This window comes from Dermacentor variabilis, chromosome 3 (genome assembly GCF_050947875.1).
Source record: "Dermacentor variabilis isolate Ectoservices chromosome 3, ASM5094787v1, whole genome shotgun sequence".
Classification (NCBI taxonomy): Eukaryota; Metazoa; Arthropoda; class Arachnida; order Ixodida; family Ixodidae; genus Dermacentor; species Dermacentor variabilis.
This window is the reverse complement of record NC_134570.1, coordinates 175,772,456-175,797,656: the sequence shown is the minus strand read 5'-3', so window position 1 is coordinate 175,797,656 and position 25,201 is coordinate 175,772,456. Positions and strand designations below refer to the sequence as shown.

The 25,201-nt window shown below is 46.0% G+C and overlaps 1 protein-coding gene across 2 annotated transcripts in view; it reads left to right on the top strand.

Moving 5' to 3' along the window:
• Positions 1-25,201, top strand: part of LOC142576534 (pancreatic alpha-amylase-like) — a 42,760-nt gene that overhangs the window by 3,239 nt on the left and 14,320 nt on the right. For both annotated transcript variants that reach the window (XM_075686692.1, XM_075686691.1), the window contains exons 3-5: positions 5,095-5,284; positions 7,965-8,286; positions 24,455-24,830. In XM_075686692.1, coding sequence (XP_075542807.1) covers positions 5,095-5,284; positions 7,965-8,286; positions 24,455-24,830 — 888 coding nt within the window. The remainder of the gene's footprint in view (positions 1-5,094; positions 5,285-7,964; positions 8,287-24,454; positions 24,831-25,201) is intronic.

The window sequence follows — 25,201 nt, the reverse complement described above, 5'->3', positions numbered from 1 at the left end:
TTTTATTTATTTATTTATTTATTTATTTATTTATTTATTATCATACCCTCAGGGCCCAATGGGCATTACAGAGGGGGTGGGTACATGGTTTACAAACAAAAAGCATTCAAGCGTATAACACAAGGACAAGATAAACAGACAGTAAGAGCAGCAAAATGAAAGAAAAAAAACAGCAAAATTTCAGTCATTTTAAAAGATGATCTGTCACAGCGGTCTTGAATGATGACGCATCGGCTAAGGTGGCGATAGAAGAGGGAAGGCGGTTACACTCAGAACAGGTTTTCGGCATAAAAGAATGCAGGAACATGTCAGTGCGACAAAGAGGAACAGCTACCTTATTGCTATGATCGATACGGGAGGATAAGTACACTGGCTGCGAAATGAGTTGCTGATTCAATGAATGGTGATGGAACACTTTGTGGAATAAACAAAGGCGCGAGATGTTGCGCCGAGTTTGAAGGTCAGGAAGGGTAAGTGACGATTTCATCTGCGAGACACAAGCGGTACGTGAATAGTTCGACATAATAAAACGAGCCGATCGATTTTGAAGGGATTCTATGGATTGAATGAGAGTGCGGTGTGCCGGATCCCAAACTGCACACGCGTATTCGAGTTTCGGACGAACGAAAGTTTGATAAAGCATTAATTTTAGGCGCTGTGGAGCTTAGAAAAAATTGCGTCGGAAATAACCGAGAGTGCGATTTGCATTGCCTATGATGTAGTCAATGTGAGTATGCCATGACAAGTCATCAGATATGTAGACACCGAGATACTTGTAGGCAGACACGCGCTCCAGTCCGATGTCATTAATTCTGTATTCTGAAGACATTGAGGCATTAGTGCTTCGCGAAAATGTCATGTGCTTGCATTTACTCATGTTAAGGGTCATTAACCATTTATTGCACCATTCAGATACTTTATTTAGGTCCGATTGAAGGATAAGTGTATCATTAGGGTTATTTATTTCGCGATAGATAACGCAGTCGTCAGCAAATAGCCTTATACTAGAGTTAATGTTATCTGGAAGATCATTTATGTAGATCAGGAATAGTAGTGGACCTAAAACGGAACCTTGAGGGACGCCAGATTCAACAGGACAAGGAGAGGAAGCGTGATTATTAGCGATAACATATTGGGTTCGGTTAGATAAAAAGCATTCGATCCATTTGAGGATGTTTGGGTCAATTTTCAAAGTGCTGATTTTTAGTAGAAGTAGTTGATGAGGTACTTTGTCGAAAGCCTTAGAAAAGTCAAGAAACACTATGAAGAAACGAGCCTCGGTCTAGAGCTGCTGCGATGTGATTAGTAAAGAACAGAAGCTGTGTTTCACAGGATTAGTTTTTCCAGAAGCCATGTTCGCAGGAGCTAAAAAAGTCATTAGATTCAAGATATGAGACTAAATTAGAGTAAATTACTTGTTCTAAAAGTTTGCGCGGGATACTAGTTAAAGAAATTGGTCGATAATTAAGGGGAGAATGCGTGTTCCGGGATTTAAAAAGTGGCACTACTGCACTTGGCGCAGTGCAGACGAGAGTTTGCGAGGACTGTTATTGACAAAATTTCACTAATTGCATTTGTGCTTACGACTACGATTGGCGTGTTGTATATTGCAGAAGTGATCTTAGCCAGCATCTGAAGTATTACATTTTCCTAGAAACTCTGCACCGTGGACCACTTGTGCGAAACAAGTATGTTCAATATTATAACGAAGGACGTTGTGGTTCGGGTTATCTTTGAACACTATGGAAGATAGCAGCGCGTGGTTAATGTAAGGGGTCCTTCAATGCGTCTGACGCAAGATTCTATGTTTTTTTATTTGGTGCAGGGCCCGAAGTTCATAGTAAAAGTTGGTGCTTGGAGTACTGACGGTATTGGGTTGTACTCTTGCTAATGAATAATCGCACGTAATAGTGATTATCGCCGAAGGTGTAGTGGCCTTTAATGGCTAAGTAGTATTGCGTTTAGCTTCGCATTGGTTGGTAATAGTAGTCTCAGACAGTCATCGCAAAACTTGTCCGCGCTCTTCCTGTCCGGTCGTCTTGCTCGTTGATGCTGACGATTTCGACAGTACGACTGATGTATGCCACAAAACTGTCGCCGTCACGCTGGCGCTAAGTGTCTTTCTCAGCGTCACTTTCCTAAAACGGAGTGCGACACCGACAATTTCCTAGAATATCTCATCGCTATTCACCCTCCGTTTCCCGACCTCGCCACTTACCAAGCAGGGCAGCTCATCGATAGCAGCTTGGCTCCTTTTTCTTCAACCCCGCTTCCTCGTAAAAGACGAACTTCCCAATATGCGCCAATGTACGACTACGTACGTTACTAGCTACAAACTATGTGCGCGCTACAAAAGTCCCACTAGTGGCTCGCCGGGTCTTCTCCATCCCGTCGCCCAACCCCCATTTCGCCGCTTAGATGGTTGGTGTTGCCCTGTTCGGCCATACTACGCAATTCACAAATAGCAACCGATGGACAATAGTCTACTCTGACTACCTGACAATTCCTGCAGCAACCACCGCTGATTTTTCATATTTCTTGTTGCCGCTCATAATTTTACGCAATGGATCCCCTCATGTCGCCCTCACTGATCGTGCCCGGTAACTTGTTGACGATGCTGTCGAGGAACTGCTTCCTCTTTGTGCGTCTCACTGTCGTCATGCCACTTCGTACCATCCGCAGGCTAACGATCTCATTGAATGGGTTGGTAGGACGTTCGTGAAAACGGTTTCGATGTGTGTCGATTCGAAATACAAAGACTGGGACATTGCTTTGCTTTTCATAACTTTAGCATACAATACTGCACAGCTTGGGTCCACCGGATACAGCAGTTTTTTATCTTTTCTGCATCCACCAAACACGTGTCGCACTTAATTCTAATCTGCCAGTTTCCCGAAAGGACGAAACCTTCCTTTACCGAAACGTTCTGCCACACCGAAAAGGCCCGGCGTATTTCTCTTCTCCGTATTTTTCCTTTACGAGACCGCTCGCTTCAAAACTCGTTATGACGAGCGTCGTCAGCGCATATCGCGTACCAAAGGCGACTTAATCCCCAACCCGGCGTAAGCGTCGGAACACGTCCTCAAGCGGCACGCTCACTCGACGTCGCGTCGCGCCCGGCTGCGGAATAGGGCACGCACCCAAACAATGCACGAGTTGCCGCGCGTCGCCGCCTGTTTTGTCGAAGCGGCGCAGTGTTGCTAGGTAACTGCGTTCAAGGCAGTCCAGCCTTCGTTAACAGTCACGTTAAGCAGTGCGCAAAAGAGTGCAACAAAACACCCCCAATAAATTCTAGCCTTAAATTAGTTTCTTGTATTTAAAAAAATATATTGCAGGAGTCCTAGTGGTTCCGTCAGCTCAACTACGAGTTGATACGGGGAATTGTGAATTCTCTTGCACCTGCAGTAGCATCGGCATAGCATCACCCGCGTGCTCTGTGCTTTCGTGCCTTACGCGTGCTGCACGCTGTGTCAGGTCCCTAACTTCGGCGATGAACATTTCGTTGTTAGTGTAGCCGCTGAAGACTTCAGTGGCTGCCACCATAAAATACCAAAACCCTCGCGGAAGTCCGATCACAACGCACGCAGTTGCCCGAGCTTGCCTGCACGCAGCGCGAAGAATAGTCCCGCAAGTCACCTTAGTTCGCCGTGGTCACGTGAGGCGCGCCGCGCGGGTGACGCGAGCGGCCGCTCCGGTGCGGGCGCGGAAAACCTAGAAGTGCAAGTCTCCACGCCGGCGCGCGTCGACATGCGATGCAGCCTCCGGTCCTGACGCCTTTTACACGCTCAGACGCGGTGCGGCGCGTGCGGCCGCGTACTGGCGTGCACGTCTGGTCGGGGCTTTAGTGTAGCTGTGGACGTCACTCCGCAAGCGCAGTATGTATGAAAAGTTGCTGGTCCCCTGCACCGGACCCTTTGTGGCTCTGCCACGTCTCAGTCCGTGATATCTCACCTCACTTACACTGGCCGCCACTCTATTAAAACTAACGTCGTTCATGTCACCCGTTTCTAACGTTTTCACCATCGTAACAACGACTGACTCGCCCGGTGGCCATTGTCTGCAACGGGGGAAATGATAGGCAATAGTGGACGGTTTATAGAAGAGCCCGCCTGCGTTGGGCCAAATTGTGTCCTACTTCACACTTTTTTTTTGTTTCAGAAAAGAAATAAAAAGCAATTGCAATTAGAAATGGAATAAAATTTATTAACTTCCAATTCGCCATCCTTTCATAAAGCGCACGCTTGTCTTTGGGAAAAGGGATCATTTTAAAGCTAGTTTGTCGACTGATTCCCGGTACAATTTTAACTTCACACTGATATATAATTTTTCTCTCAATTTTGATCTCCACCCATCCGCTTAACCGCCGTGTTCTTGGCGAATCCCCCGTAGTGGTTACGCGCCATGATATAGGAAGCAAGCAAGCAAGCGAAGCATCCTGCGATCATCGTTCCCTATCTCCCATAAATAGACGCGTTTCACCGTAGCACTATAAAAAGCTAAAAGCACTTCGCATGGAACAGAGTGAAGTCACTTATTTCGACAGGCGATTTCAGGTCTCTCGTGCACACGATGCTAGCGGCATAAGCACTCGCTCTTGGGCCCAACCTCCGCTTTAAGTACGCGTTAACAAACATACGCAATCACAAATGAACATTCCCTTCGTTCAGTGAACATCTCAATGCGTGGTATACCAAAACGGCATAAACATAGCACCAGCAGTGTGAGCACCAACGCAGCCTGCGTAGGCCTACGTGTGCTACGGAGCGATATATTTCCGTTACGCATACACTCTTCAAATGAACCCGTCTCTGGTGCACTTGAACACCAGAATTTTCCACATTCGCAGCTCGTAGTGCCTGTCCATATCAATAGCATCGAGGTCTTCCGCTCCCCGCCCTCTAGCTTTATTCACAATTATCAAAGCAGAAATATATTTATCTTTTGCAGCCCCTTAGGAAGCAGCCTGAGCAGAACTAACGCGTGTGCACGTACTCGCACATACAGAAATGTTCCGCAATGTGCATGCGCCTTCTGCGCACGTTTGCTCGATTCAGGGGGGGAAATATTCAGAATTGTGCGCTTTTGTACCAACAGAGTGTACGTGGACGTCGTGATCAACCACATGACTGGCGCCCTAGAGATAAATAGGGGCACCGCAGGGAGCACCTTCAATTACCATGAATTCAGCTACCCCGCCGTACCGTACGGTCCAGATGACTTCCACAGGAAAGAACAATGTGGGACCAAGTCTGGCAGCATCGAAAGCTACGGAGACGCGCAGCAGGTGAGAAAAATTTATGGAATCTGCATTGTTTTTTTTCTTTTTTCAGAATTCGCCGATGACGTTTAACGGCAGCTCTCGGTTGCAGCTCATATATCCTACAGATCCGTACATAAGAAATTCAAGAGTATTTCTCCGAGTATACCATAAATATGATCGCTTGGCGCAAACAAGGAAGGACGGGAGGGAACAAGGGGAATGCCTTCCCTTCCGTCATTCCTTGTTTGAGCCAAGTAATCATATTTAGGGTCTACTCAGCAGTATGAACCGACCAGCCCAGCAACGTACACTTGTGGATTGCAGAGTATCTGATTCAAGAATCCAGCACTTGTGTTACATTTGGTTGATTTTCGGACAAATATATGAAAGGTGGAGGGAGGGTCGTTACTGCGATAATGCGAGCCTGTCCGCGAGGCGAAAATGTGCGCGCACGTGTTTGTAGCAGCGTATATGACAGAACAACATAAGGCACTCCGATATGCTTATCTATGCAGAGGGTCAGCAAGAATCTGGAATGTGAACAAACGTGCGAGTTGATCACTACAATAATTGGAGCTCGCTCCAATTCTTTTTCACGATAATGAACGCAATTTGGCATTCTAATGCACAGTTGATGTGCCGTGTCCTTATCATCTTACATATCAGAAATGTCATGCAGCTGCTTATACATGCGAAAAGGAGAGAAATAGGTAAGTTAGTAGAATTCATGCTTCGCAGTACGAACGACAGTTACGAAAGTGGCAGTGGTGTGTAAAAGCATTCTTAGTTGTGTTCACCTCGCTATGAGTTAAGTAATAATTTTTCAAGTAGTTTACCGATTAGAAGAAAGAATTGTTCACTACAACAAGAAAATAGTTTTGTTTTCTCCATGGCCTTTCTTTGTGGGTTGATGTGTTGTTATTCGGTAAACCTAACAATAAGTAGATGCAATGGGATTTTCGTGCCATTTATTACCATCTCCCGTTTACTTTTGCACTTGGCTGAAATGGTAGTGTAGCGACAGCAGAGGAATCAGTACAGGAACGCTTCTGTTACAGTTGCCAGTTCTTGACAATGCTTTATGATTGTTTCCAACCACAACTGCCTGTTACGTCCTTCTTATAAAAATAATAATCACTTCTTTATTTCCATCAGTGAAGGAGGAGACTGCGGGTAAAAGTCTCTTTAGAGGCAAGCGACTTGACTAGAACCCGCAGCCTCCTTTACAAGGCTAACGGCGATTGAACAGGAGAGATATATATACGTAGCAATTGACTACTTGTGAAATATGCACAAAAATAAACACAAGAACACAAATAACCTGAAAAACCCTCTTCAATTATTTAAGAAAGCTTGAGTGACAAAATGTTCCCGTAAAGCTCGAACATCAGTTATATAATTATCAAGACTTGATTTCAGAAACAAATTTAAAGTGTTGGTAGTGTGTATGATATCTTTTGTGTAGAATAATTGGCACGCGGAATAACTACGTTTCACTGTTCCGTACCCTTGTGATGTAAGAATGTGCGTTCCTGGTGAGATTAGATAACTCATGAAGAAAATTTAAGTTCTCTTTTACCTCCCGTTTGAAAGCTTGACTTAACTTGTAATTATAAAGGTTAAACACGGGTATTATATTTGCTTTCGGAAATAAGTCTGATGTGTGTGCATTGTAAGGCAGGTTAAATAGTACTCGCAAAAATTTTTTCTGAATTATATGTATCGTTTCGAGATTCGTACGTGATGTGGTACCCCACACGAGCAGACAGTAATAAAGTGTAGAAAAAATAGGGTGTTATAAACAAGAACCTTGATTCTGTAAGGTAAATAAAGTCTTAGCCGCACCATCATGCCAACTACACGAGATAATTTGCCCAATATCGACTCTATGTGCATGCCCCAAAGCATATTTTGTGTGAAAATAACTCGAAGTATTTTAAAACTATCTACAATTTCTATGTTTACACAGTCATGAACAAGGTTGATGGAACTGATTATTTGCTCAGATTTGGGTCTAAAGATTATTGCTTTTGTTTTGTTTATATTGATTTGTAGACAGTTTTGTTTTGACCATACATGAAGAATTTTCAGAGCAGTGTTAGCTTTATTCTCAAGGTTACTAGAGACAGGTGATGAAAAAAATGTACTCGCATCGTCTGCGTACATTACGTATTTCGCATCTTTATAGATATTCACCAATTCATATATATATATATATATATATATATATATATATATATATATATATATATATATATATATATATATATATATATATATATATATATATATATATATATATATATATATATACGATAAACAAGAACGGACCAAGAATACTACACTGAGGAACGCCTCTGGTGATATGTTTCAAATTTGGGCGGTTGCTGTTTATTTCAACACATTGCTAGCGATTATGACGATAAGATTTTATAAGGATTGCACAGTGCCCTGGAATACCGTAGGTTTCAAGCTTATCAAGTAGAACCGAGTGAAGGATGCAATCAAATGCTTTAGTAAAATAAATGTTAATACGACGGCTTTCTCCCTCTGCCGGTGTTTTCAAGACGTCAGGATATCGAATTTCGAGTGCGCTCAGAGAGTGTTCCTTCACATACCATTAAATGCAGTGATTTTTTGAACTTATCCTAGGAAGTCGCAGGGCCTTTCCAGTGTTTGTATTTGCCTATAAATGTTCGCGCAGGTGCGCAACTGCCAACTGGTCGGGCTCCGCGACTTGAACCATGGTAGAGAGCACGTTCGAGCCAAGGTTGCTGAGTTCTTGAATCAACTCATCGAGTTTGGCGTGGCTGGATTCCGCGTCGACGCCGCCAAACACATGTGGCCTGCTGACCTCCAAGCCATCTACGCTACGCTTGATGACCTCAATACACAGTTCTTTGCCCCGGGAACCAAGCCCTTCATCTACCAGGAGGTGATTGACTTGGGTCACGGCGAGCCGGTCACCCGTTGGGACTATCACCGCCTTGGCAGAGTGACCGAGTTCCTTTACGGAGCTAAGCTCGGTAAATGGAGCGTGGACGCACGCTACTATTTTCTAGTTTGGGATTTGTGAATCTAACAAAAAGAGCTAAAGACAGCCAAGTGAACTGTGTAGATACATATAGATTGCGTAATGTTACAACAGAGTAACTCAGCAACATCTATTTGCAGGCGAACTGGAAGATATTCTACAGGCAATTAAGGGTAACATATGAGTGTCTTATCTGTGCTGCACATTTATGTTTGAATTTAGGGAATACGGTGCAATTTTAGCAACAAACGTGCAAAATCTGGCATTGAATCAGGCTCAGTGAGCATTTAACAAGTTGCCATGACGTGTGCTTGTTTACTACACAACTGCAATAATCATAAAAAAGCTACTATAAATCTTTTCCAGGATCTATAAGATGATTATGAAAAGCTACTATAAATCTTTACCAGGATCTATAAGGCGCCAAGCATATATAAATCGCCTGTCGTCACTGAAACCTTTTTTAATTGCGATAACTATTATATGGGACACTCGAGGTGCATTTCTGCCGTAGGCGTCGGCGTAGCCGTGAAGTTCCTAATAAAGTCCAAGGGCAATAATATAGTCGCCGCGCGCTGCACGCTGTATGACAGAGTGAGAGCGTGCGAGGTGCTCTGGCGATCGCCGCTGAATGTCGCGCACTCAACCGACGAAAGCGGGGATCAAGTACGCATCCTTCCGACGCGCGCAAGGCTTTGGGGAGAGAGTAGTGAAGGAGGTAGCGTTTTAATCAGGCGGCCCGGGCTTTAGGCCCCGCCATCGACGCGCGCCCGGCCGGATCGCTGCATCTTGAAAGCCATCTGTGACGGGTGGAGAGTCCGCGCTGCACCGTTTTCGCGACTTAGTTCGCGTTGATGCGAGCGGCTGCAGGAAAGTCAATTCGCTCGCTGCTGCTGGCGTGCTTCCTCACTGCAGCGTTTTGACAGCGAGTTTTCGTGGTCATCGAGCCAGATGTGGTCGTTTGCTTGTGCGCGCGTGAGACCATGTACGTTAATTTACTTATTAAGGCAACGTCCAGAAGTTATACGGACGATAAACCTGCTATGCTTACTTCGTATTGCTGTCCACTAATTTCCTATCGCAATCGATGTTTCGCCTTTCTGGCGAAACTGGGACCTTTTATTTATGAGAATGACCGCCGGAGTAAAGAGACTGGAAAATACAAACAGCACAGTGGGAGAAGTAGGCGAGCAAGGTTTTCACATTATTAAATTTTTAGCGAGGGATCTTCACATACTGCGCTGTGTTGCACTTGTTTTCAGACGCAGTCTCGCCGCTTGGCTTTGCTAAGCAGCTGAATGATAGCCTTTCGATAAACAAAATCCTACTCTAGTACATCCGCATGTGAAACACAGGAACAAGAGCCGAAAATGCGGCGCTCATACCTTATCCCAGGTTTTACTACTACTTAAGTTGCGAACCTTTCCTCCCCGTAAAGATTCATTGAAAATACAGATCTGTATCTCCAGTCTCAGTGAGGGGTTGAGGCGGGATACAGTTTGATGTTTATTCAAGAACGCTTCAAGTTCATTTTCCACGTAGCCCATTATTAATGTCTTGAATGTATGGTAAAAAGTGCAGAGCCAGAAGTCCTGAAATTTCTTTAATTTTTAGGCTTTCTGTGTAGTGAGGCACATTGGGACGATGTAGCGACAGTGAAGAACCAAGCAGTTACAAAGCTGTGACTCGCAAACCTAACTCTCTGCTTGGCGTCATGTGCCGAGAAAAACAAGCTCCATTCAAAGTAGGACGAAATCGGTAAGCACAGTCGTCGTAATTCAAAATTTAATCTTCGGAGCAATTGCGTCGGCAATTTATACCTGACTAATTGTACATTTCAGTGTAATCGCTGATGATCGCGTGCATCCTAATAGATACTCGACTACTCGTGCTCAATGCGCATACTTATTGGCCCAACGTCTTTCACTATAGAATTAGATACACGTTAAGGAAATTCCGTATGCGTGGTAGCTGTGACTTAATCCGAGCGATGAGTGCGTAGCAATTGCTCACTATTATTATATTGGTACATGCATAGTGCGTGTTTCTTGTGGCCGATTCACGCGGGCGCCCCAATAAACACGACAAACGCTCTCTGGCTCTCGAGTTGTCGGCTGGACTGGCCAGCGCCTCGCCGTATGCCTCCTGCCTCAGGCGTATCGGTCGATGACAGTCGTCGTGCTGGCTCGCCGTTACCTCAGCGCCGTCGGTCCCCGTCGCCCCAGCCACGCCGCTATTCATTGCCGGCCAATTGTGGGCCCTCCCGGACGGAAAACTAGACCATGCAGCTCCTGGAAGTGGTGCTGCATTATCTTCGTCGTGTAGAAATCCTCCATTTACTCTCCCAACGAACCAGAACTTACTTGATGTTCGCGTAGACGGTGTCTCTTTGACGGCGTTAATAGATACTGGAGCCCAGGCGTGCCTAATCAGTTGTAACCTCCGTCGTCGCCTGAGGAAGGTTCTCACGCCTCCTACTACTCGAGCCGTACGTGTGGCCGATTGTAGCACTGGAATGTGTACTTCCCGTATCAGTATCGCAGGCCGCCACGTTCCTGTTCTTTTTATAGTGCTGGCCAATTGCCCCGATGGCCTAATCCTTGGACTCGACTTTCTTACGGCGCATTCAGCTTTGATCGACTGCTCTGCAGTTACCCTTTGCCTCGAACTTCCTCTACTCGTTCATATTCGTGCCGAGCAACTTCAGTACGACCGTCTTCGTCCGCCTGCTGCCTAAAGCCTTGACTTTTGTCGATTTGCTGTAATCTTTTGCTGTGTCCGATGGTGATTACGTCGCCACACCTGTTCCTGATGTCCTTTTGATGCGCAATATCACTGTGCCCCACTCCGTTGTCACCGTCACCGATAACCGGATATGCCTCCCCGACGTCACTTTCGCCCTGACAAAGGAAGTACTACCCCAAGGCATATCGGTTGCAACGCTGCGTGCTATAGGAGATGACCACGTCAAGACGTTTTTAGCTGACGTCTCCTCAGGTTCTTCAACATGTCCACAGTATGCTATTTGCCCTGACCGAACATGTCGCCCGTGATTGCTGTGGACATATTGCCTGAACAGGCAGCAGCTCTGTGCCGCCTTTTGCGTTCCTACCACGACATCTTCGACCTCAACAATCGCCGATTGGGCCAGACTTCAATTGATTAGCATCACATTAATACTCGGGATGCCAGCGCCATGCACCGCCGGACATATCGAGTTTCTGCTTCAGAGCGTAAGGTTATTCACGATGAAGTGAACAAGGTGCTCGCTGTTGTTGGAACCTTCGTCGGGCTCTTGGGCGTCGCCCGTGGTACTTGTTAAAAGAAAGATGGCACATGGCATTTCTGCGTAGATTACCGTAATCTAAACTACATTACCAAGAAAGACGTCTACCTCTTGCCTCGCATTGACGATGCGCTCGATTGCCTCCACGGTGCCAAATACTGTTCATCAGTAGACCTTCGGTATGGTTATTGGCAAATTTCTGTGGATGAAAAGGACCAAGAGAAGACCGCGTTGGGCACCTCTGATGGCCTATATCAATTCAAAGTTATGCCATTCGGTCTATGCAATGCCCCAGCAACGTTCGAACGTATGGTGGACTCTTTACTTCAAGGGTTCAAATGGTCAACATACCTCTGCTACCTAGACGACGTTCTCGTATTTTCACCTACATTTGAGACACGCCTTGAGCGCTTATCAGCTGTTTTTCAAGTTTTCTGCGAGGCTGGGCTGCAAATAAATTCATCGAAGTGTCACTTCGGTCGTCGGCAGATTACAGTGCTGGGCCACATCGTCGACGCTTCCGGTATTCAACCAGATGCGGAGAAAATTCGGGCTGTCAGGTCTTTTCCTGTACCTCAGTCTGTCAAAGACGTACGAAGTTTTGTGGGACGCTGCTGCTACTTCCGACGCTTCGTTAAAACTTTGCAGCAATTACCCGACCGCTTGCTGATCTTCTGAAGAAGGACGTGCCGTTTACGTGGGGCCCCGCGCAAGCTGCCACCTGTGCCCAGCTCACCAACATTCTGACCACGCCACCTATACTGGTCCACTTTGACCCGTCCTCTCCTACAGAGTTATGTACCGATGCCAGTCGTCACAGTATCAGAGCCGTCTTAGCCCAGCGCAACAGGGTCAAGGTCGTGTTATCGCCTACGGTAGCCGCCTCCTCACAGCAGCGGAGCGCAACTATTCGATTACAGATCATGAATGCCTGGCTCTCGTCTGGGCGGTTTCCAAATTCCGCCCGTACTTGTATGGCACTCCCTTTCTGTAATCGCGGACCACCACGCGCTCTGCTGGCTTTCCTCGCTCAAGGATCCTACCGGCCGGCTTGGTTGCTGGGCACTACGGCTGCAACAATATTCCTATGCAGTAATGTACAAGTCGGGCCGATTACATCAAGACGCAGACTGTTTATCACGCTATCCAGTGGAGGAACCACCGGCCAACCCTGACGCCGATGCCGACGCTTGTGTTTTCTCCGTTTCTCAGCTGCTACATGTTGCCAACGAGCAACGCCGAGGTGCCACCTTGCGCGCCATCATTGATGGCATGGAATGTTCGTCTTGTGATTCGTCCCTTCACCTGTTTGTTCTAGGCGATGGCGTATTATATTGCCACAATGTAAACCTAGACGGTCCTGCCTTACTGCTCGTCATTCCTATGCACCTCCAGTCAGCTGTTCTCCAAGAACTTCATGATTTACCAACGGCAGGTCACCTTGGCGGCTCCCGCACCTCCGACCGGAATCGTTGACGTTTTTTTCGGCCAGATCTTGCCCGCTCCGTCCGGAAATACGTTGCGGCGTGTGAGAAATGCCAGCGCCGAAAAACACCATCGGCGCTCCATACCGGGTGCCTTCAACCGTTCGACATTCCTTCGGAGCCGTTCTTTCGCGTTGTCTTGGACCTACTTGGCCCTCTCCCTCTACCCACATCTGGCAACACGTGGGTCGCTGTGGCAACAGATTACGCCACGCGCTACGCCATTACCAGAGCACTTCCAACAAGCTGCGCCACAGATGTCGCCGAGTTTACTTGACGCGACGGGATTCTGGAGCGTGGCGTTCCACACCAATTGCTCACTGACCGTGATCGGACATTTTCTAACGGACATTTTGTAAATACACTTTGTAAATAGACTCCAGTTCTTATTCCTTCGTTCGCGTTACAGAATTATATCGCCTTATTCTCACTTCGCTACAGGCCTTGGAACCGTACCAGAAACGCTGTATCGAAATCCATTAAATTGAGAGCCAGCACACTTTCACCTCAAACACGTTAAGCTCTCCGGATCATTGTCGGACGAAAGCTGACGTAACATAGAGTGACAGTAAACAGTGTAAGTAGCAGCTCGAGCGTCTTCCTGGGTGAGCTCGTGGGTCGGCCTGGATGGCAAGTGGTACCACACTACCGCAGCGTTCGAAAGAGAATGATTGCAATATTCTCCTATGGCTGAGGTTGTACACATTGCTCGTAGTGCGGTGCTGCACCCGTCTGTGTTGTGGCTACGACAACGGCAGCTGTGCGACCTGGCACGTGTGAAGCACTTGTTGGCGCCGTCACTGTCAGCACGTGCGAACCCCAGTACAGATGTTTTCTGGCCAGTGGGGTCCCGGTTGTCCTGCTCGCTTCTCTGTGAACTGCACCGGAAGATAGTTATTGAGTTCTGCAGTCTCAGAGATTCCAGTTGACAGGAGCGCCATGGCTCGAGGCATTCAATTTTCGGATTTCTTTTTCCTATGTTTATCTAACTGAACTGTCTCGCTTGCTATGGTCTGGAGTTCAAATCCCCCTTCTTTTTTTAAATGTACGAACTGAAACGGTAGCATGGAGCAGAGGTAGAACATCAGTGTTTCAATCTCAAAGTCGTAAGCTCAAATCCTCCTCCAGTACACTACATCTCCGGGCTTGGAGTGGCGCCTGACATCGGCAAAAAAATTAAAAAGAATGCTGAGACCCAGTGAAGCTATACTAGACCAGATGCAATTAAATTAGGAAGACCCACTAAGCTTCAACAAGTCACTTCCTCACCAAAAGAGGAATTGGCCTCCTTGGAGCAGTATTCGGCCACTACTAATGGTAATTAACCCATGGCCCTCAGTTCCAAGCAGCTGCGGAGCACCTAACCAAGGCGGCGACCAGACGTGCGATGCGGCAGCGGGTGCTTAGAATCTGGAGACCAGGACAGGCCGCCACTGGAAACCTAACCTGGCAACGTTCAACAGACGAACCCTCTGGAGGGAAGCAAGCTTAACAGGGATGCTGAAGGTACTATCAGGCCTTGTTTGTTATATCACTGGCCTTAGGGAGGTCAGAACTGGTGAGGCTTATACAGTGCTGACAAACGGCCACGTCCTCCGCGAGAGAGGATTTCCAAATAAGAAACTGTACGGGGCAGGACTTCTAATCCATAAGGACATTGTGGGCAACATTGAGTAATTCCACAGCATTAATGAGAGGATAGCATTTGTCGTAAGAAAGCTAAATAAGATGCACATAATCAAGGTAGTGTAAACCTACGCTCCAAACTCTATTCATGATGATGAAGAGATAGGACAGCTGTATGAGGACATTCAACTAGCGATGAAACAAGTGAAAACACAGTATTCTTTAGGCTTCAATGCACAAGTTGTGAAAAGCAGGCTGGTGAACAAGCATTTGGCAACTACGGCGTAGGTTCTAGGAGCACTAGAGGAGAGATGTTTGTAGAATTTGCGGAAAGAAATAAGCTCCGAATAATGAATACTTTCTTCAAGAAACGTACCAACAGGAAGTGGAACTGAAGAATCTCTAATGAAGAAACAAGGAATGAAATAGATTTCATACTGTCGGTCGATCCCAGCATAGTGAAGGATGCAGAAGTGCTAGGTAGGGTAAAGTTCAGTGATAATAGCATAGCGGGGTCTTCGATGTTTCTGAATATAGAGAGAGAATGCGTGAAATTACTTAAGAAGAAACAGGCAAACTTAGGCGCAGTAAGGGTGAAATCGGATCAGTCCACGCTGTCACTTGCAAATAAATATGCAGCTTTAGAACAGAGAGATGAAGATGACATAGAGGTGAGGAAAAATCTCTAATGAAGAAACAAGGAATGAAATAGATTTCACACTGTCGGTCGATCCCAGCGTAGTGGAGGATACAGAAATGTTAGGTAGGATAAAGTTCAGTGATAATAGCATAGTGGGGTCTTGGATATTGCTGAATATAGAGCGAGAATGCGTGAAATTACTTAAGAATAAACAGGCAAACTTAGGCGCAGTAAGGGTGAAATCGGATCAGTCCACGCTGGTACTTGCAAATAAATATGCAGCTTTAGAACAGAGAGATGAAGATGACATAGAGGTGATGAATGAATCCGTAACCAGACTAGCCTCAGAAGCAGTAAGTGAAGTAGGAGGTAAGGCGCCAAGGCAACCAGTAGGTAGCTCTCCCAAGCAAGGGACCTAATAGACAAACAAGAAAGCATGAAGGTCTCCAACTCAATAAATCAGATAGAATTCGCGGAACTATAAAAACTGATCAACAAGGAGAAAGTTCGGCACATTATTATAACGGCAAAATTATAACGCGAGGAAGACTGAGGAAGCAGAAGAACTGAACGCAGTATGATATCAGTGAGAGAAAAAATGGCATAGGCGAAGGCAAGATGTATGCACTGAAACAGAAGCACGGTAATATCATCAGCAATTTCTAAGATATAGTAAAAACAACAGAAGAATTCTATACTGACCTTTACAGTACCAAGAGCAGCCAAGCTACCGCCACTCGAAGTAGCAATTCGAAGTAGCAACGAAAAGGATACAGAGGCTCCCTCCATAACCAGCGACGCAGATAGAATGACCTTGCAAGACATGACCCGAGGAGAACCGGCAGGATCAGATGAAATAACAGTCGACTTAATCAAAGATGGAGGAGATATCATGCTTAAAAAGCTTGCAGCCCTTTACACAAAATGTCTCAGGACTTCAATGGTTCCAGAAAACTGGGAGAATGCTATCATTATACTAATCTACAAAAAGGTAATCGTTAAACAATTGAAAAATAATACGCCCATTAGCTTACTTTCAGTGTTGTATAAAATATTCACTAAGGTAATTTCCAATACAATGAGACCAATACACTTGGCTTCACTCACCTAAGAGAACAGGCTGGCTTTAGAAAGGAATCCTCTACAATGAATAACATCCATGTCATTAATTAGGTAATCGAGAAATCTGCGGAGTACTATCAGCCTGTCTATACGGCTTTTATAGGTTAGGAAAAGACATTTGATTCAGTAGAGATACCAGCATAAAGACATTGTGGAATCAAGGAGTGCAGGAGGAAAGAGTAAAGGAGGTTTATGTGAGTATGTGGGGAAATATCTGCAAAGACACTTCAGCTACCCTGGTTCTCCACAAGAAAAGTAGAAAGATACCTTTAAAGAAGGAAGTCACGCAAGGAGACGCAATGTCTCCAATGCTATTGACTGCATGCTTAGAAGACGTATTCAAGCTATTTAACTGGGAAGGCTTAGGAGTGAGCATCCACAGCGAATACCTCAGCAACGCTGGGGACGAATCAGCACAAATGACTAGGAACCTGAACAGACACAGTGGTGTTAAACAATAATATTGAGAATACAATGATGATGTCCAATATCTTGGCTAGGGAAGGACAGTTCGCCAGTCAGCCTCTAGAGTTTCGCGGAGGAGTACGCTTATCGAGGTCAATTACTCGCAGAAGACCCTGATCATGAGAAGGAAATTTAGAGAAGAATATAAATGAGTTGCAGTGCATACCGCAGGCGCTGCCAGATCCTGACTGGGAGCTTACCACTATCATTGAAAAGGAAGGTGTACAATCAATGCATCCTACCGGTGCTGACTCAAGAGGCTAGAGAAGGGGCCCGAGAAGACATTGAGAAGTATGGTTTTTTGGGCTAGTTGGTTAAATACAGCAGTGGCGGTCATAGTGCTGGAAGACACGGACAAGAGCGAGACAGCAGTACGAGCGCTAACTTTCAACTGAGTCTTTATTTCCAGAAAAACATCGTAGTTGTAGGCCCGCACACCTAAAAGGCTGAATCACCGCACATGAAAACCAGCGGGTTCGCAGAACACGAATTCACTTATAGTCAGAACAACTGAAGGGTAACCAATTCAGTTATCAGCTGCCGTCGCCATCAAAGCAGATTCAGCAATTTCTCGCGTAACTTTATCTTGATTTATATAGAAAACAGAGCACGAGTCTAAAACAAGAGCTTACAACCACATTCGCCGCAATGCACAGACACATGACCATCTCGGTATCTGTTGAATTTTTTGGTTATGTTCTCTTAACCTATCATTCACGCATATCCCTGACTGCCCAATGTAAAACCTTCGCACACGATAACGGAAGGCGATACACCACATTCTTTACGCATGCCACAAAAGGAGGCCGACGATTCTTCATACGGCCTGCACGTTTTTGGCAAACAAATCTGTAGCACTGCATTACCTCAGCAATTTTTCCGAAGTGTAAAATAATCCATCGGCTTTAACCTTTCGTAGAAGTTTCTTCAGACCCGCCGTGGTTGCTCAGTGCCTATGGTGCTGGGCTGCTGAGCACGAGGTCGGTGGGATCGAATCCCGGCCACGGCGGTCGTATTTCGAAATGCGGTCGAAATGCGGGGCGCAATGCGGGGGCGAAGTGCGAAAACACCCGTGTGCATAGATTTAGGTGCACAATAGAGAACCCCAGGTAGTCGAAATTTCAGGAGTCCCCCACTACGGCGTGGCTCATAATCAGAAAGTGGTTTTGGCACGTAAAACCCAATTTAATTTTTTTAAGTTGCTTTCGTGCGTGTGATACGTTATGCAAACACGGCCCAGCCACGTTTTTCATTTTGGAACAATTGCTCATGTGCGTGCCATTCTGTTTCTTTATTTTCTTTATCGCCCTTTTTTCTACTGAAACAGGTACGTGGCCGGCGTAACCTGCGTCTGAAGACGCTCTTTTTGAATGTCAAGGCCTACAAATACGGTGCTTTTATAGAACTAAACATTGACTTGCAACTTAGCGCTCGTCCTGTTCTCTCGTTCTGGTCCGTGTCTTCGAGCGCTATGACCCCCATTGCTGTAACAAGTTGAGGACTGCGCATAGCGGGATGGAACGAAATATGCTAGGCGTAACGCTTAGAGACGGGAAGCGAGTGATATGGATCAGAGAGCAAATGGGGATAGCCGATATTTTTATGGACACCAAGAAAAAAATGGAGCTGGGCAGGACATGTAATGTGTAGGATGGATAACTGGTGGGCCATTAGAGTTACAGAATGGGTGCCAAGTGAAGGGTAGTGCAGTCGAGGACGGAAGAAATCTGGGTGGGGTGATGAAATCAGCAAATCCGCAGGCGCAAGTTCGAATCGCTTGTCGCCGGACAGGGGTAATTGCAGGACGCAGTGAGAGACCTTCATCCTGCAGTGGACATAAAATAAACTACTGCTGTTGATGATGATGATGAGATTTCTCCTAGTGTGTCGCGGTGCTGTAGTGAAATAGGCAATGGAATATAACCTTCTGGAGCTATTGACAGCGCGAAACGACACGAACTACACATGACAAATACACGGACAAGCGCTGACTATCAACAGAAAACTTTGTTCAAATCAGGCAAACAAATAGGCGATGATGCACGTGACGACATCCGAAAATGACTCACTAAAGGCGCAGTTGACATGAAATGACAATATCGAGAAATCCCCAAAGAAAGTTATCAATGTAATCAATTTCTGACTCATGGAGCGAAACAGACGGACGCGCAACACATGTGTCTCCTGCCTGATCAATGAAGTAAACTTCCACTATTTCTCGGAATGATTTATTCCCGTACATCGATAGTATTTTGATTTAATTATTACAGGTCCTTTTCATATAACCTCTTGCTATATCTGTTGCTTGTTGCATACGATATACAGGTGCAAATTAGGATACGTGCCCTATATGCCGTTCATTGCCTACTTCAGTCATACTGAGCTTATTTATCTATCTATCCGCCTGCACCGACCAACTCACTTGTTTGGACCAGTAGGTGTGTGCTCTTGATTGTTATGCCTTCCTGGTCATGCCATCGTCGTCATTCGACCTTCTTGATTGGGCTCGCCATGCCATCGTCGAACGCTTTCTACATCGACCCAGTGACATAAGTTGTTCAAAAGCTTAAGGTGACTAGTTACGTGGTCGTGGTCGCAATGCCGTCGTGGACGTTGCATCGTTGTCATTCCAGCTATGTCATCCGACTCTTTTCAAGGCGTCACGCTATCCTCCTCACACAGTTGGAACGTACTCATTGTCACACCATATTGGGCACACCGCCGTCGTGACGCCTTCAAGATCGTTGTAATGTCGCCAATGTAGCCTCTTCATCCGGCTGCCGTCATGCCGCAATCGTCCCGCCATCGCCGTCACACCATTTACGTCATATACTCGTCGTCAGCCATTGTAACGTCATCGCTTCACCGTTTTACAGTCATTGTCCGGCATCTGATCAACTCCGTCGTGTTGATGAACTCTGTCAGTGTCATCATGCTAAATTCTTCATTCGACTCGTCATGCCGTTGTCATCACGCCATCGTCGTCACGCAGTCGTCGTCATACCATTGCCGTGATGCTGTAGTCATCACGCTCTCTTCTTATTATGGTCATCACTGTAGTAACGCACTCCCATTGTCGTCTTGCTGCAGTCGTCTTACCAGTTTCGTCATTCCATCGATGTCAGTTGCCCTTCTTCCTTATATCATAATCGTGCTGTTGTCCTTCTTTCGTTATTAGGCCGCCGTTGTCATGCCATCGTTGTCATTGCATCATTGTCAGACAATTGCTATTACGCAACATTTGTCAAACCGTAGTTTTCATGCCATCTTAGTCACTCCAGCCTCGTCGTCCTCCTCTCGTCCACCTCTCGTCTTCTTAAAGCTTTCATGATAAAGCATTCGTCATACCTACGGTGTGATACACTCGCTTTCATTCTATTATCCTCATACCGTAGTCATGCTATTGTCGTCACGCATTTTTTGTTTTAACGTCGTCCTGATGGCACCGCGGTCCTTCCACCGTTGTCATTCTAACTACCTCCGCCTACTCTCGTCTTGTCGCCGTGGACACGTCACCGTCATCATACAGTCGTTGTCACATAATTCGCCTCATGTCGTCGTCGTCGAACTATAATTTTGCCATCGTTATGACTTCAATAATGTCATGCCGTTGTGGTCACGCCTTCATCATACCGTCTACCTCGATAAATCAACGTCATTTCTTCTTTGTCAGTTTATCATAATCATGATGTCGTCATTGAGTAGTGAGTATGCGCCGTTGTCAAGCCGTCGTCGTCCTTTCGTCGTCCTTAGTCGCTACCATGCGTCCGTTCTCACATCGTCGTCGTCATGCCATCTTGTTCGTACCATCGTCGTCATTCTAGCTTCGTCATCCTGTTGTCCTCATACCATCGGCGTCACGGCATTGTCATCATACACTGAACAACTAAATACTAGGAAGCGCATTAGAACTGCCCTTACCGGTTTTCATTTGTTACGCATGCATCAACTAGCCCAGCAACAAATTTTTCTAACATCATACACTCGTCGTCATCCCATTATCGTCATGTTGCCGTCATCACAATGTCGTCCTATGCCATTATCATCATTTATACCATCGTCATAAAATACCACCCTTGTCGTTCCACCAATGTCATTCTTTCTTCGTCATTCAATCGTCGTAATTGCTGTGGCGACGTGCTGTCGTCATCATGCCGCCAACGGCTTGTGAGACCTTGGCAAGTGATTGAAATTTATTTATTTATTTGCTTATTTCCTCAAAGGACTCTTGTTGAGACATTACATGATTTAGTGGAGGGTTAGTGACAGGAAGATACTACAAATTACACAGGATAAGGAAAAGCGATATTTTCGATGAGTCGCTTGAATGCAAGTGGGATAGCGGCAACTTCGGTGGGCAGGCCATGCCAGTCTTGTGTTGTGCGAGAAAAAATGATTGCTGTAAAGTCACGGTATGGGCTTGCGGGGGATATAATGTGTTAGAGTGAGTTGTGCAGGCAGTGCTATGTGCTCTTTTTCAGAGCGGATTGTCACAAAGCAAAGAATGGAAAAAATTGTGAAAAAGGTTAAGACGTACTTTTCTACGGCGTGAGGCTACAGAGGGTAAGTTTATTTGGGATTTTAGTGCTGAGATGCTTGAACTGGTACGAATAAGTTGGCAGAATAAATCGTGTCGCGCGGTTCTGAACTGACTCGAGGGCGTTAATACGGTTATTGTGGTGGGATTTAAAGATAGCGTCGGCATACTCCAGCTTGAGCCGCACAAAGGTTAGAGAAGCAAGTCGTTTAATAGAGGGAGGAGCGAAGAAAATGTTACGGCGTAGATAACGTAGAGTACGATTAGCAGAATTTGTTATGTGGTTAACATGACAGGTCCAAGTTAAACGAGAAGAAAGGGGGTTAACCGAGGGGCCCGATCTTTATTAGTCATATCATTTCCCCTATGCTGTCCTTGGTGTCAGGTCCAAGTCACTCGAGACATACAGGCCAAGGTATTTGAATGAATCAATTGTTGCAGTCTGCATGTTATTGACGCTATAATTAGGCATATCATAATTACGACGACGATGAATGGACATCAACACGGTTTTAGCTACATTTAATCACATGAGCCAAGTGTTACAGCAGTTTTGTATGCGCGATAGGCAATTTTGTAGTGCCAAATGATTGGTGGGGTTAGTAACTGCTCGGTAAACCACACAATCATCGGCGAAGAGTCGGATATGATAAGAAATATTGCAAGGCAGCTCATTGATGTATATTACGAAAAGGAGGGGACCAAGCACGGTACCTTGAGGTACGCCTGAAAGCGCGGGTGTTAAGGATGAAGCGTTGAGTTAGCGTATACGAACTGCTAAAAGTTAGTTAAAAACCCTCGAATCCAGCTTAGAACACAAGGATGAATGCTAAGACACGGTAATTTGTTAAGATAGCACCATGGTGACCTTATCGGACGCTTTAGCAAAATCTAAAAATATTGTTTCAGTCGGGATGTTACGATCTAGGTCGCAAGAAAAGAGCAAGTTGAGTGTCATAAGAATAATTTTTGCGGAAACCATGTTGACTTGGCTGAAAAACTTTACGGATGATAGGAAGTTAGCAATATGCGAGTTAAAATATGTTCCGTTATTTTACAAGGCACGCTTGTTATGGAAGTAGGGCGGTAGTCACTTGGCAATAATCGGATTCATTTTTTGAAGACTAGGATGACCTTGGGGGGGGGGGGGGCACCTGCCAGTTATGTAGAATTGAAGCGCTGTTAAGCGATTCCTGGAATATGAGTGATAAAAAGAGGCTACACACATGTATTTCTTAGCACTTCGGCATTGATACTGTCTACTGCCGTGGAGGACGAGTTCTTCAATGATTCCATTACTTTGGCAATGCCGATCTGATCGAATGTCCTATTTTACATGAGCGGATACGCGAAGTATGATGGATCGGGCAGCCGACCGGGTAAGTGGAGCACAGTTGGAAAATGGCGGAATATGTTTGCGTATATCCGAAGCAACGAAAGCTTAAGAATCATCACTACAGATGTTAAAAAAACGTATCTTCAGAAATAAGGCGTTTCGCTACATTTCTCAGCAGATAATCGCATTAACGTCGACAGTGATCGTGAGAGCACTTCCGCCGTAATTATTTTCGCACCTGACTACAATGTATTCATTGCGCTTATTCTGATAACTTGTCTTATTGTGTTACTGACATCGTACGAGCAGCTGCGTATATTGTTGCTCGCCTGTGTACTGGGAAAGGCTTTAGTTCTCGCACGTGTTCTTCTTGTCAATCGTACAAAAACAGACAGCCAGTTAGCTTTCAGCAGCAAGATCTATTTACGATACATCGTCGCCTGTGAAGTATAAGAAGCGCCATTTTGTACACCATAAAGCTCAGTGCCATTGCTCAGCACCTCATAAAAGTGTTGCAGAATTGTTCCCTTAAGTTAGAGTTAGAAAAGTAACCAACATGAATGTAAACTAAATTTTCAAATTATGTGAAACAATAGCTTTGCGCCTTCGTCGTAAGAAAAAGTGAGCAGTGGCGCAAGCGCGACATGAAACAACTCGATGAAGCATGCAACATCGGTCGGTGAAACCAGAAAATCGTCGACGATTACGATATTCTGTCATGCGAAATTTGAGCGCAGCTGTGTGCGCGATTTCATTTCGCGATACATTGGCTGGCGCGGCCAATCTGCCGCGTTCGACAAGTTAGAACGGGAGCGTTGTGGCGCGATTGCCTCGCTATTCAGGAGATCGCGACAGGCGGCGCCTAGGTTACACGAGGGCGCGCTTCACAGCAGCTGCAGCAGACAGACCTCCGCACATGCAACGCTTTGTTCCCATACAGACGACACGTGCTACTCTGGCATCCTCTCGTAGCCATCGTCGCAGCAAAGGTGTCTTGAGCGGCGCACTTTTCGTCTCCTACTCCGCTTTCCTCCTCGCGCTCTCTTTGCTTTCATACTTCGTTGTGTTCGTTCACTCGGTTACGAGGAAAAACGGCGACGCTCACAGCAGGAACGGGTGCCAAAGACCTGCGCTGTAAAGCAAAACTGAAATGGAAGTCATCGCTGGTGTATTTCGACGCAATCCATTAGGAGCGCTGAGAGCCTAAGTCGGCCACAAGAGATTACTGGCGGATCCACTATTTACCTTTTACTACATTCCTCTACTGACGCATTTCTTCATATGGCGTACTGGACATTTAACCTAGAGTATTAGTTTTAAATTATGCGTGACTATGAAGCGGCGACACACTCACAAGCTGCCGCCGACATGTGCTTCAGTGGTGCTCCATTTGTCACTTATTGGCTTAGAAATATGTCTCTCGTCTGGCAGGCTCTCATCATTATTTAAGGGGCGGCTTTTATCTTTAATTATAATGCGGAAGGCATCAGTGCGATACGTTTTCACCGCCCGACTAGTAATAATTCAGGGTAAGAAAATGCAGCCAATATGTTTCAGTGACATTTTAAGCATCAAACTGCCGCTGCTAACTAGTTTTCCAAACGAAAAAGCATGCACGCTCGATTGCATCATGGCTGACGGCTTGCATATTGGTTTTTTTAAAGGAGCCGTGCTTAGAAAACGACCGGATCAGCTGCTGAAGTACCTCAGAAACTTCGGCGAGGACTGGGGCTTCCTTCCGGGCGGAGACGCGGTGACATTCGTGGACAACCATGACAACCAGAGGGGCCACGGAGCTGGTGGCGCGGACATCCTGACGTTCTTCGAGCCCCGCCTGTACAAGATGGCCACCGTTTTCCTACTTGCGTGGCCATACGGATTGCCTCGCGTTATGAGCAGCTACCGCTGGCCCCGGGATTTCCAGGATGGCGTGGACCGAAACGCCTGGATTGGACCGCCGTCGGATGCCGCGGGGAACATCCGACGCGTCGCTCGGCATAGCGACAACACCTGCGGAGGCGGATGGATATGCGAGCACAGGTAAGCCAGCTGCACCGTAAGTAAACGTGCACCACACTTCCGCCTCCTTGCGGCATAAGAGCATGATTGCGTCATTCAGGAATTTGCCATATAAAAGTTTTTGCTCTCCCTATTCCAGAAAAGTGAGACCTTACGGAGGTGCCACCAGGGGCCCTATAACGTAAAACTATTCCAATCTGTTTTCATTCCAATCACGTAACCACTGACACAAGCGTCAGGCTGTAACCCGCATCATTGTTCGAATTGCCCAATCAAAGGCTATCCTCATTGAGGAGGTCACTTTTCTTTGCGTTCAATGTAAACAGCATTGCCTACGGAGAGCGGTTTTAAAGCGACAGCGTTAAGTAGACCGTGTCGCAGAAAATCTGGCG